Raw genomic sequence first — 13194 nt, forward strand, 5'->3', positions numbered from 1 at the left:
TGGCAATTACGGGCAGTCATATTCAGTGTTAATAAATTGCCCCATAATATGGTACCACTACAGTACTCCGGACTTGAGTTTTCCATAACAGCCTAACAAAAATCTTGCAGTCATCTGCAGTAAGGCGTACTTTCTATAAACAATTGTTTCCTTTAATCGTTTTCAGAGTTGGGGAAGAAATAAATATCAATTAGCCATTTTTAATACCCTGTGTCTTCAAATTAGAATTTTTGAAGTCTTGCTTATATCTCTAGAATGGCAGAAAAGGAGAAATATCGTGCAGTTTACTTCATTGGGCACCCATAGGCAAACCTCTGCCATTTTGCCTCTAAACTTGATCCCATTTGGTATCAAATACCTTTAAAAATTAACTCAGCTACAGTATAGTCTCTTTTAAAAAGGTTTAGATATTTAATAACAACAAATGACTATGGTTCGTTAATTTGTGATTCTTTTCTTTCTTTCAAAGATAGTGTTTTTAGAAGAAGCATCTCAACAAGAAAAGCTGGCCAAAGAATGGTGCTTCAAGCCATGTGAAATAAGAGAACTGAGCCACCAGTAAGTCATAGCCAACTTCTTCTCTTTTGCTGGATGCCATTATCTAATCTCAAATGATAAGAAACCTTCCTTGAGAGACAGCCTTTTTTTTAATGTTTTAAGGTGTGCGGTAGGAAGGAGTTGGTAAACAGTGAACAGGGGACTGAAAGACAGAATCTTTGAGTACTAGAGGCTGCCATCATTTATTTTTTCAGCACAGAGAGGCTGGCAGGGTGAGGATTAGGATGAAGTGAGTGAGGCATTTACCTCAGGCACAGAATTTAGAGGTGGTGGGAGGACAAAAAACTCGGTAATCAAGATAAATAATAGTTTAATGCAGTATTTTTAAAAATTAAAATTAATGCAAAAAATCCACAATGAAACAACAGGCCAAAATTTTAAATAAAGACAAGACATTATTGTTTGTTTCACACTCTTGCATTTTTGTGCAACAAAACAGTTGTTTTCAAACAGCTTGGGGCTCCCAGGCCTGGGAGACCATTGCATCTCCTGCAGGGCAGGTTGGTGAGGGGTGACACTGGTGTATAAGCAGATTGGTTAACTGATGCCTTTATGGATAGTCATATGTTCTGACTGTAGGGCTTTTATTAATAAATGTATGTTTTCCACTTGGTTAGAAGAAGGATGAATGTTTGATAAGTATACATAGGGGCACATACTGCTCTTTTCCTCAGGTTCTGATATAGCCTGGCCGTCACTGCAGGTTTAGAATATGAAGTTTATGGTTTTTATCTGGGAGAAGTTGAGATTTTCTAAAGGAATTATAACAGTGATTAAGTAAAGTGAAAACAGGAAAGGGGAAAGAAAGCAAAAAGAGAGCTTTTTCACCGTTTCTGCTCCAGCTTCTAAACCCCATCTCTACTTTGCCTGCAGCTTGACTTCTGATGGCTATGATTTAGCTGTAAGTGAAGTCTTCAGTGGAGCACTGAGTTCTATTGCTGGCTGGATCACTAACAAATGGCACATTTGAAAATGAGCAAAACCTGAGCTTCATTTTGCTCTCCCTGTAGAATGAGTAGTTGGGCTCAGTGACTTCTCATCTCATGTGCAGCTCCAACAGCTCACACTCTAGCACCTACTGATACTTGTAATAAATCCTGGACTATAACCTTGATTATGTGACTGTTTCTATTACTAAGCATTGCACAATGCTTCCTGTTTCCTAAAAAGGATGAAAGTCACATTTCTTTTTTTTTGTAAGATCGACTTGAATTTTATTTTATTATTTATTTACTTGTTTTTAATTAAAAGCACTTATTTTATTTTTTTAATTTATTAGGGTGACATTGGTTAATAAAATTATGTAGTTTTCAAGTATACAGTTCCATACTACATCTTATATTGCATTGTGTGTTCACCACCCAAAGTCAAACCTCCTCCTGTCACCATGTATTTGATCCCCTATTCTACCTTCCTCCTCTGTCTCTTCCCCTCTGGTAATCACCATACTGTTGTGAACGTCACATTTCTGATGCAATAAATCCCTAATGTTCCATTGCTTCTGAAGACTTTGCACCCTGAATTATCTCCTTTACATCTTTTATCTCTGGTAGCTTCAGAACATGCTTGAGTTTCTCCTACATGGGAAACAAAGCATGACTTTCATTCTCCCCCTGCATTACTGTTCTAACTTTCACTACCAGATATTTTTAAAGGGAGCTCTCTATCTGTCCAGTACTTTCTCCAACACCTGTATTTCATGTTCATGGCTCTCTCCTCAGCACCTAAGATAGTAAATAAACAATACTAGAGACTCAGTAAGTACTTACATAATGAAGGACTGAATCCATGCGAAATTGGTGTCTCCCTAGTTATTGCTTAGAAATGAGAATTCTCAGGGTCATTCCCGAGTGGCTAGATTATAGATTTTGACACTAGACACTGTCTTGTACTCCTTCCCTTCACTGCTGTCCTTGATATCTCTTTATCCTGGGTCTCCCTCCATCCTCCTGACAATGACTCTGCCTAGGTCAGGCATGACTTTCTCTTCCTCAATATGACTCTTAAATGGAGGGGACTGCTCAAGGTTTAGTTTTGTTCTTTTTTTTCTACAGAAATCTCTGGCACCACCAACTCCTAGCATCACCTATAAGGGGGAGACTCTCAAGTCTGAATCTCATCTTTAACTCTTCTGTTACCTCTTATCCCACATTTCTGATTATTTTTTAGAGATTGGAAGGTTGTACTTTCACTCTAAGCTTAATGTGGCATCACCCTTCCCACAAAGTAGACTTTTCTCCTAAATTCTCTGACTTTATTTCATGTGTTCAGCCCCACATGCTCAAGAACTTACTCTCTTCGACTCATTCCTCTCCTTTACTTCCTAGTGCTAATAAAAGATCAAGTTCTTTCTCTTGTATTTATCCATTTCATTTCTGTTTCTATTACTGTAATCTTTATTCAGAAATCTCACGCTTGAGAGATTGAAGGAATCTTCCCACCACATGTCCGCCACCACCAGATATTTAAACCCGAGGTTTAATTTGTCACGGTTCTGCCAAAAAATAAAAAATAAAAAGAAACCAATGTTCTCATGATTCCCTTCCTCTTGGCTACAGAATAACAGATACATGTTAATTCACTAAACTGAGTATTTAAAACCCTTTCTAAAAAAACTTTGTTCTTTTTAAGAAAACATCTTTATGTAGTAAAATGCATAGATCTTAGGTACATAATTTCATAAATTTTGACAAATATATACCCTATGTTACCAATATACCAATCAAGATATAAAATATTCCTTTCATCTTAGAAGGTTCTCTTGTACCCCTTAGTCACTCTATAGCCCCTCATAAGGAACCACTGTTTGATTTCTAGCACATAGATTACTTCTGCCTGTTTCTGAATGTCAGATAAGTGAATAACTCAATATGTACTCTTTTATGTCTGGATTTTTCCATTCATTATGTTTTTGAGATGCATCTGTATTGTTGTATATAGCAGTAGACCATCCTTTTTCATTGCTGAATAGTATTTCATTGCATCAATATACCACAGTTTATTAATCCATTTTCCTGTGGTATTTGGGTTGTTTCCGATTTAAGGATAGTATGAATAAAACTGCTATAAACATGTCTGTACAATATTTTTTGTAAACATGTTCTGTTTCACTTGTGTAAATTTCTACATGTGAAATTGCTCTCTAAAACCCTTTATATTTTAACCAAATCTACCTTTCTCTTTCTTCCCACCTCCTCTCTGTCTCTCTTTCTCCCTCTCCCATACCACACATGCAGATGCTCTCACCCCTAATCTCCTCGACTAGATTATAATCTTTTTGAGTACAAAGAGATGTCCATTTCTCTTTGGGTTTAGAAGCCTTAGCCAAGTTTCTTAAACACATTAGATACTTGGGAAATATTATTTAATTGAACAATTCACCTACATGAAGAAGTCACACTACCATTCTATATTATGATGGTAGAGATAATAAAAGACCTAAGGACCTGGAGAGGTCAGTGACTCATAGTTAAGAGGAATCCGTATTTCATCCTCCTTCTCTGCATGCTCCCTACAGTGTAGTCCCACCTAACACTGCCTCTTAGCCATGCCTGTAGGCTGTCACTGCTCATCATTTTTGGAGTGAATTAAAAGGTCTGTCACATGGAGAGTAGTGACCAAGAGTGCTGAGTCTACAGACAAAGTGCCTGGGTTTAAATCTAGGCTCCAGAGATGACTAGTTGAATGATTACTTTTTTCAAGCTATTTAAATTTCCTGAGCTTTGGTTTCACCCTTATGTAAATGAGGATAATACTACTTCATAAGTTTGTTGTGAGCATTATATCATCATCACAACTAATATTTTTAAAGTGCTTTCCGTCATCTCAGTGCTGTTTTTATGCATGCTGACTCCATCCTCACAACAGCCCTGTGGTGCTACTACTACCTTCATTTTACATCAGGGGAAACTGAGCCACAGAAAGGTTAAATAACATGTTGAATATCCCACTGCTGGTTTATGGTGGGGTCTGAATGTAAAATCAGGCAGTCTGAGTCGAGAATGTATATACTAAACCCCTATAATAAACAAATAAGATGATGCAGTTAGAGTGCTATGCCCAGTGCCCCATACATGTACATCTTCAGTAAGTATTACTTGCTGTCACTGTCATCATTATCATCGTTACCATTTCTATTCCTCATTTTTTAAAAATAAAGCATTTCAAGACGCTCATGTCATTATTTGTCTTCCATTGAGGTGGTATACATTTGAATGGAAAGTATAAGGGATTCTTTGTTATGTCAAGTTTTGAGTTCAAGTTTCTTAGGTAAATAACGGATGTGATGGCGGTGGTGCCTCTATCTTTAAACGAATATCTGTTTGGGTGCCTCAATTCTGTGGGTCATGCCTCTGAAAAATCTTGAAAACAAATTTCTAGTACTTCCCATTATAAGAGTTCATAGAAAGGTAAAATTTAATCCACGGATCAGGGTAACAGTAGGAGTGATATAGCACTGCAACGATATCTTCACTAAATCATTTACGCCACTCACCCACTGATACTCTTATCTCTTGAGATTGTCTGTCCCTAACCAGCCTAAGTTTTCTCTTGCTGCTTCTGTTTCAGAACTCAGCCCCTACATCACGTGGGAAAGCACTAGATTTCTTGCAATCTGCCAAGGTCAAATGATCACTGTGTCTAAAATTGCCACCACTCTATTTCTCATCTACAGTCATCCTTAGTGACCTGCGTGTAATTCATCAGCACAGCTCTAGAAGATTTGAAATCCTCCTCGCTCATCTTTTTCCTCTGTCTTACAACCCCCAATTGTGAGAATAAAGTCAAAGAATAAAAACATAGCTTTACTTTCTTCTTGTACTATGACTGCTTTGCTCCTGCCCAATGCTGTGCTTTTTCCTTCCTTTATCATCTGTGGTTAACTTCACACCAGCCATTCCAACTTAGGAGCTATATCTCTCTTAGCAGAGCTTCATTTTTATTTCTTGATCTCTAAATAATAGGAGAATTTAGTCATCTGATTGCATCAGCTCTAAACCTATGTGGGGTGAACAATTAAATGGCTGTTGAGAGAAAACGTGATTTAAAGATATGGAAAACGACTAAAAATGCTATTAAATTCTTTTTCTCTCATCTTAATTTCTAGTGAGTTCTTCATGCCCGGGCTGATTGACACACACATCCATGCCCCTCAGTATTTCTTTGCTGGGAGTAATGTAGACCTGCCGCTTCTGGAGTGGCTGAGCAAGTACACATTTCCTATAGAACACAGATTCCAGAGCATCGACTTTGCTGAAGAAGTATACACCAGAGTTGTTGTAAGTATCCTGCTTGTGAGTATTGGTGTATTATGTTCGGTCATCTGTTGAAGCATCCATTTCTTGGGGGCAGATTTTAAGTATAAAACATAGGCAGTTAAGGTTAGGATGGACTGTAGAGATTTCTTTAGTTCTTTCATAGCCCAGTGAGTTTGGGACCACCTTGCCTACACAGCGAGACACTAGCAAAGAGAGAACTTGAGTCCAAATTCCCAAAACTCTAGTCTGGTGCACTCTCATGACTCTCCGTCTTTTTACTTTTTATGTTTTACTTTACTAAATTTGAGTTTAATGCATATGTGTGTTCCCTTACTTCTGCCAATCCACGGTACTGTTCTGGGGACCATATGGAATAGCTGTGTAACCTTTGGAAAGCTCTGCGACTCATCTTCCCCATCTGTAAAAAACAGAGATAAGGATAGTACCTATTTCATAGGATTGTTAGGATATTTAAACGAGTTAATATTCGTGAGGTTCTTAGAATAGTGCCTGACACATGGTAAGTGCTCTATGTGTTTGCTTTAAAAAATACTCAAGAAATTTAAAATTAAAATTTCATATTACAGTTAGAAGGCTATCATGTTACTTTGGTAGCTTCACAAGGAGGGAAAGTAGGATGGTCCCCATCACAAGGGACTTGGGAAGAGCATTAACACCAGTAGAGGGAACTATGGGACTAGTTCTGTCGTTGAACAGTGGCTGTAGTGCATGCCAGCTGTTATGTTGAAAGCTCTGAAGATGTCTTTCCTTCCATTCTCTCAAGAAAATCAGTTCCTTTCTTTGTACCCCAACCCTATGCCCAATCCACGCAGCAACCAGAAACAGCTTCTTCAGTTGATAATTAAAGCTGCACACACCTTCTTATCTGACTACTTCTTATCATTCAGCTCACTTAATCTGAACATTCATGCATTTTTGTTGGACCCATTGATGGTTCTTCTCCTAATGTGAATAGCTATGTGATGTTGACAATATTATAAGACTTTTCACCCAGGTTCCCTGGTCTTGCATCATTTAAGCCTTGAAGAACAAAAGCAAGTGCTATCATTTATACACTTGCCTCATTTAATTATAAATTCAGTGTAATTGTGGATCTTACATATTTTAGCATGCATCCACAAGACACCAGAAAAACTGAGGACTAAAGCTGTGTATGAAGTTGCTGATACATTGTGTTAATGAATTGTGTGAACCACACCAAATCTTTTTATCTTTGAAATTTATTTATACCTTGTACGGTTCTAAAACAGATTTGAGATATCTTAAAATTGCATGATAGACGACAGAAGAAAACGAGTCATGAAATTATGGCAAAAGAGAAAAAGGGAGGAGGCAAAAAAAATAATAAATAAAACCAAGAGGTAAATGTTTGCCATGGGGGTCCACACATTTGTTAGCTTTATCACAAATGTGGCTTTAAGTGTCTAGCCCCTGACCCAGAGAAGGGAATCAATTTTAAAATATAAACTGTGTGTATGATTAAAAAAAAAAAAAATTAAGGTAAAGCAGATATGGTCCTCTTACTGAAATTTAAGAAAATTAATCCCAATATTTTAATATAATTACATGTTATGTTGTCAAAATATATATTGTTAAGGTGCTATAGTGTTGAAAAGTCCAGATATATCTCTTATATTTAGAAAGATTATCTAGAACTATGTATCCTACAGGCCATATTCCAAAAACATTATTTCAAATCAGAGATTTAGTTAAGTATTTGATGTCAGTGAGTACAAAATAGGTGTTATTCTCAACAAGTATTTGCAGTGCATACATTCTATGTATCTGATTATGAGCAGGCCCCCACACTTTAAGAGTAGCCTGAGCCCAGGGTGTGGTTGACAGCTATTTTAGAAAGTTGAGATTTGTTAACTAGACCTGTCCCTAGGCTGAAGACTGTCTGTGGCAATGCACAGGGGTGCTAAGGCCCTACCCATGAACAGAACAAAGACATTTCTGGTTTTGTTTTTGCTTTTCTCCCTCAGAAAACAGTCCTCCATCTATACTTCAACATATGGGTAATCCAGACCCCAGAGTTTTACACCATAGATTTTGATAATGATTCTCAATTCACTCTGCAAATAATTTAAAGTATATATTAGCAAACATCTCCTGAGATTATTAAGAAAAAAAAAAATCCCAGTAAGTCAATCCTGGAATATTTCCCTTTAAATATCGCAAATTGGGTGAGAAATTGCCTTTTTAAATAGGACTGGAATGGACTAAAAAGAGTAGAAGGTTCAGGAACCTATATATTATACAGATTATAGTCAAGGGACTGGAGAGTGAGATTCTTGGTAAATGCGCCAAAACGAACTAGTTGTAAATATTCTCCTGGATAATAGAATGAATGTGCTTACTCTATGGGATTATCAAAGATTCAGCAGATCACTCTAATTCTAAAGGGGTCTGAAATCATTACAGGATAAGGAGGAGGGAGGCAGGGAGTCAGACCACTCTTTTCCACTATTTTAGCTCATGGAAATTATCTAATCTGCGAAGAGGCTGTTGCTACTGGCATTGAAGCTCGTGGTCAAGTTAACTTTGGGATCTATTTTGAGCTCAAGAGCTTGGCCTCAAAACCCTTCTTGCCAAGAATTGAAGGCTGAGGAAAAGTTGATAAATCTAGCCAACAGTTTGATGTTATTCCTGATAGATTTCTTTATAAATGGAAAAAATACAAAAATTGTCATTAAGAGGAGAGCCTTTTGGAAAGCTTATGAGGAACTAGGATGGAATAAAGGCCTGGGAAGCCCAAACATAGAACGTTAAGAAGAAAGAAAATACTGCATTTTAGATGGCCTGTCTAGTAATATTTTTAAGCCTAACTCTTTTCTTATTTTTTCCAATTACGTAAGTCACACACATGTGCCTGGTTTGTTAAATGCGCCAAACTCAGGAAACAAACAGGATTAGCTTCCTTTTCTTCCTTTTTTTCCCTCCTTTTCTCCTTCCCTTCTGCTCCCCGCCCCACCATTCTATGTGGTCTCCGCCCATAACAATAATTCGGGCAGATTCTTGAAATTTCTAGTCTTCCTAGTTCATTCCAGTCCAATTTGCAACTGCAATTTCTCATCCAGAAGAAACTTTTCTAGATGAGAAGCTTTACTCCCCCTGACTCAGAGGAAGAACCTGTCGTCAGTGTCTGGATATTACTTCCATTGTCCTCGTTCCTAAATAGCTGAAATTTTCCATTTTGATTTCATCTTCAAGCTCAGATTTTTTAAAAGTGTTTAAAATGTTGAGAATTTAGAAAATGTTCAATTATGCTTCTGTTTTAATTTTGAGATTCATTTCATTCCAGTTAGTAAATGTAACTTGTGTGATGATTCTCCTTGAGAATTAGTTCACTGTTATTTTATGACCTAACAAAAGGTCAATTTTTATGATTATTCTGCACATTTTTAAAAAGATCGTGTTTTCTCTGCTGATATGACATTTTTTCTATCTCTATTCGGATAAGTTGTTAAAAGTGTCAAACAAATTTATCATTTCCCTATATTCTCCCATATAACAAGAAAAATAGATACCTTTCCCTTCTTCATGCTATAATCCCTCTCACCATGCCCTGTGTTATATCATCTGAGATTTTAGTTCGGTTAATTTTTTTCACCATCTAAACTTAATTTAAAATAAGTTTTAACTTTTAAATTTAATATTTTAAAATTTATTTAATTTAATTCAAGTTTGTTACCTTTTAACATCTGCACTTAGTTTAACAATGACCTTTACTATTTCTTTTGCTATTCAGAGCCTCTTTCTTCTTTTTGGATTCATTTTTCATTTTCCTGGAATATAACCTCTGATAATCATTTTCAATAAAGTGGGTAATAAACATTCCAAATCCTTGAATTACAAAAAAAAAATGGTTTTCCTTTGTTCTAACTCTCAAATGATGACCTTTCTCTATAGAGAGAATTCTATTTGAAATGATTTGCCCATCAGCTTCCAATGTGCTGATGTCAGTCTGATTCTCATTCCATTGTCTAATTTGCTGGCCTTTAGGATTTTCTCTTCATTCCCGATGTTCTGAAATTTCACTTAGAGATTTTTCTCCTCAGTTCATTCTCTTTAATAGGTAGTTCATTCAATATGAGAACTCATGTCTTTCTTTCATTCTGGGAAATTTATTTCTCTTTCTTTCTCTCTGGGTATATTCTTCCCTCCAATCTACTCTTTCTTTTGGTAAGTCCTATTAGAAAAAATTTGAAATTTCTGTATATACTTTTGTATTACATTCTTAAAGAACGCCATGGCCCAATTTTGCAAATCGTTAATTCACTCTTACCATTATAATAGCCTATTCCTCTTTCAAGGATATAATGTCTTATCTTATTTGTCTGAGGATACTAGTTTTAGTTCATTTATGTCACTTGCTACTTAGTAATTCTGCTTCCTCAGGTGTTCATTCAACAAATACTTACCGAGCACACACTAAAATTCAGGCACTTTTAAGTAGTAGTTGCTGGGGATTGAATTTGATGTCTCTGTAATGGTAACAGCTTTTCTTTTGGACTTGCGATTCTGACAGAGAGCTCATCTGTGTCTGTGGCTGACTGGCACTAATCATTCTCTATTGGCAGCCAGAGGTATTTTGTTTTATAAGTAAAGTGTTTTAAAATTTGAAAAAAGTTGACATAAAAGTCCAGATTTTCAAATGCTCTTGACCTCTGAGACTAACTGACAACACTGAGCCCTCATTTGCTGTTTTCAACAATTGGCTGAAGCAGAGTAGAGGTTGCTATCTGAGATAGGGCATTTTCTTTCCTATTATTTAAGTTCAAAGTATTTTTTTTTTCCTGAGGAGTTCTCTTTCAATTTTTCCTACAACCCTGCTGTTGACTTACAAGCTTTACTTACAAAATTTTTACTTTTGGAGAGGTCTTATGCTCTGATTTTCATAACGTTCTTTTCTTGATTTGTGAATACAATGTCTTCTTTTATTTCTTTGAGAATGTTAATCATAATTTTTTTTAAAATTTATTTTAAAAATAAACATATTGCCTGTTTCCTCTAAGATTTTATTTTTCCAGACTTTTTCTTTCTCTTTCCTTTCATAGCAGCTCTCTTCCAGTGTCCTTTGAACCTTGAACATTTAAGAATGACACTCTGAGTTGCCATTTGGAAGATCTAGGTGAAGGTAGCACTTGTTGACCGTTGAACTCTATCACAGGATGATCAGTGAAGGCAGTGAATAGCCTTTTCAATTGTGGGTCCCACTTGTCATTGTAAGGACATCTTTTTTCTAGAGCAACTTATCTTCTTTAGGAAAGAGTCCTCCAGTCTTGCCAGGACTGATAGGAGTAGTGCATGTGGTATTCTAGGCAAGATGACCGAGGGTCCTGGAGGTGAACCAGATTTTCTCTTAAATCTTTTCTTTTAAGCCTATGTCTCACCTGTCCCTTGGGGCTTATATCCTATCTAGTTTTTACAAAGAATAAATCTCTCCTGCAAGGACCAGCTTAGGGGTGGTTGGCTGATTTCCAGAGAAAGAAGAAGGGTCCTGCCAGGATTTAATCATCTGTATACAGACTTTGAGCCAATTCTCTGTTAACAACCTCATGCTTCTCTCTCTCTAAGTTGCTTTCAGTTTCTCATTCATATTCTTTCACCTTCCAGGGAGATGTCAAAATGTTGCTTCTGTTTATGTCTCTTCTCATGTTCTTATTGGTTAATAAATTTTGTACTCCTTTACTGTTATTTTAGTGGAAATTTGCTAAGAAAGGGATATAGATACATGTGACCTATCTGCCAGGTTGAACTAGAAATTTGGCTGAATAATTCTACCCTGTAATAGATAGAAAAAAAAAATCTCATTCACTCCCAGATACAATAAAGTTTGCATATCCTTAAACAAATCTAAAAAAAGAAATTAATTATTATCCAATTTTATGAATTCTGCAGCACAGAACGGTGTGAATCTAGAAAATCAAAAGTATCGACTTCTCAAGCTTACATTTTTGGAATTTCAGTACTTTTGTCATTTACCTTAACTGTATTTCATATCAAGATGACATACCTTTAAATAAATACATTTTAAAATTAAAAACTAGAATTCCGTTTTCATCTGTCTATGCCACGTGACTTTCTGGGCACACGCGATTCATGGTTTTTGTGATTTATTTTTAGAGGAGAACACTAAAGAATGGAACAACCACAGCTTGTTACTTTGGAACAATTCACACTGACTCATCTTTGCTCCTTGCAGAAATTACAGGTGAGGAGATGAAAGCATGATTTATGGGCACGTCAAATAAAGCCAGCCAGACCGTGTGTGGCAGTGACTTATACTTGTGGGCAGTTCTGCCTTTTAATTGCTAGAATTTGAGCATCGCATTTCTTGCAAGTAATTAGGTGTCCGTGTATTACTCTGACCCTTGAATGTTTTTTATGGTTTAAATAATTTGATTATTTATTTATGGTTTTTGGTTCCTGAATGCGTGTATGGGTCTGAATTTTGTATATTAATTTAGGGCTTTTTGGAGCAGATTTACTAATTCTAGTGATGGCAACAGTTTATTATTATCAACAGACCTATCTTGGCTGTTGGTTGAACTCAGGGCACTGTGCTAGATGCTAGGAACACAGTGAAACAGAACATATCTCTGCCCTTGAGGAGCTAGACAGGACCAATTGATTAAAAACTACATACGTTGGTTTATAACTTTAGGAACAGCTGTATTGCTCTTATTAAGATGTCTGGCATTGTGCAAAACACTGTACATGGATTATCTCAGCTCAACTGCAAATAGCCTTCTGAGGTAGTCATAGATCGATAAACTGATGTTCAGAGAGGTTATGTAACATGCCTAAGCCACACAGCTAGTAGGCAGAGGGAGGACTTGATTTAGGTTGATGATTCCAAAACTTATACCCAACATAGTGTCTACACATAGATGCTGTTTGCTAATGTGCTAACACTACTGCTTACTGACCAAAGTAGTTTATGCCAAAGGAGTGAAGGATAACACAGAAAATACCTACTGTCATTTTTGGAGGAGACAGAGAGAACCCAGAACTGGATCATCTGGGAAGACGTAGAAGGAATCTTTAAACTGGGTTTTGGAGGGAAGATAAAATGGGGAGAGAAGAAAATGTCCTTCAGACAGGGGAAATGACATGGACAGGGGTATGGGGACAGAAATGTCCATGGTGGACGCAGGAAGCAAGGAATAGAGTAGCTGAACCAGAGGACAAGATTCATTGCACAATGGGGTGAGAGAAGAGGTTGGGCAGATGGGAGGGTTCAGATTATGGAGAGATTTAAATATGTGTAAAAAACTCAAAGAAGCTTTTGAGTTAGAAGCAGTATGTAATGAAGGTGGCATTTTAAGGAAGAATAATCTAAGGGCAAGTT

General features: G+C 36.7%; 1 protein-coding gene across 1 annotated transcript in view; it reads left to right on the forward strand.

The window, feature by feature from the left end:
* Positions 1-470: 470 nt before the first annotated feature.
* The window catches only part of GDA (guanine deaminase), a 36439-nt gene continuing 23715 nt past the window's right edge, over positions 471-13194 (forward strand). The window contains exons 1-3 of the mRNA XM_025051480.1: positions 471-558; positions 5666-5837; positions 11967-12054. Coding sequence (XP_024907248.1) covers positions 5676-5837; positions 11967-12054 — 250 coding nt within the window. The 5' untranslated portion in view covers positions 471-558; positions 5666-5675. The remainder of the gene's footprint in view (positions 559-5665; positions 5838-11966; positions 12055-13194) is intronic.

This window comes from Pteropus alecto, unplaced genomic scaffold, assembly GCF_000325575.1.
Source record: "Pteropus alecto unplaced genomic scaffold, ASM32557v1 scaffold95, whole genome shotgun sequence".
Taxonomy (NCBI): domain Eukaryota; kingdom Metazoa; phylum Chordata; class Mammalia; order Chiroptera; family Pteropodidae; genus Pteropus; species Pteropus alecto.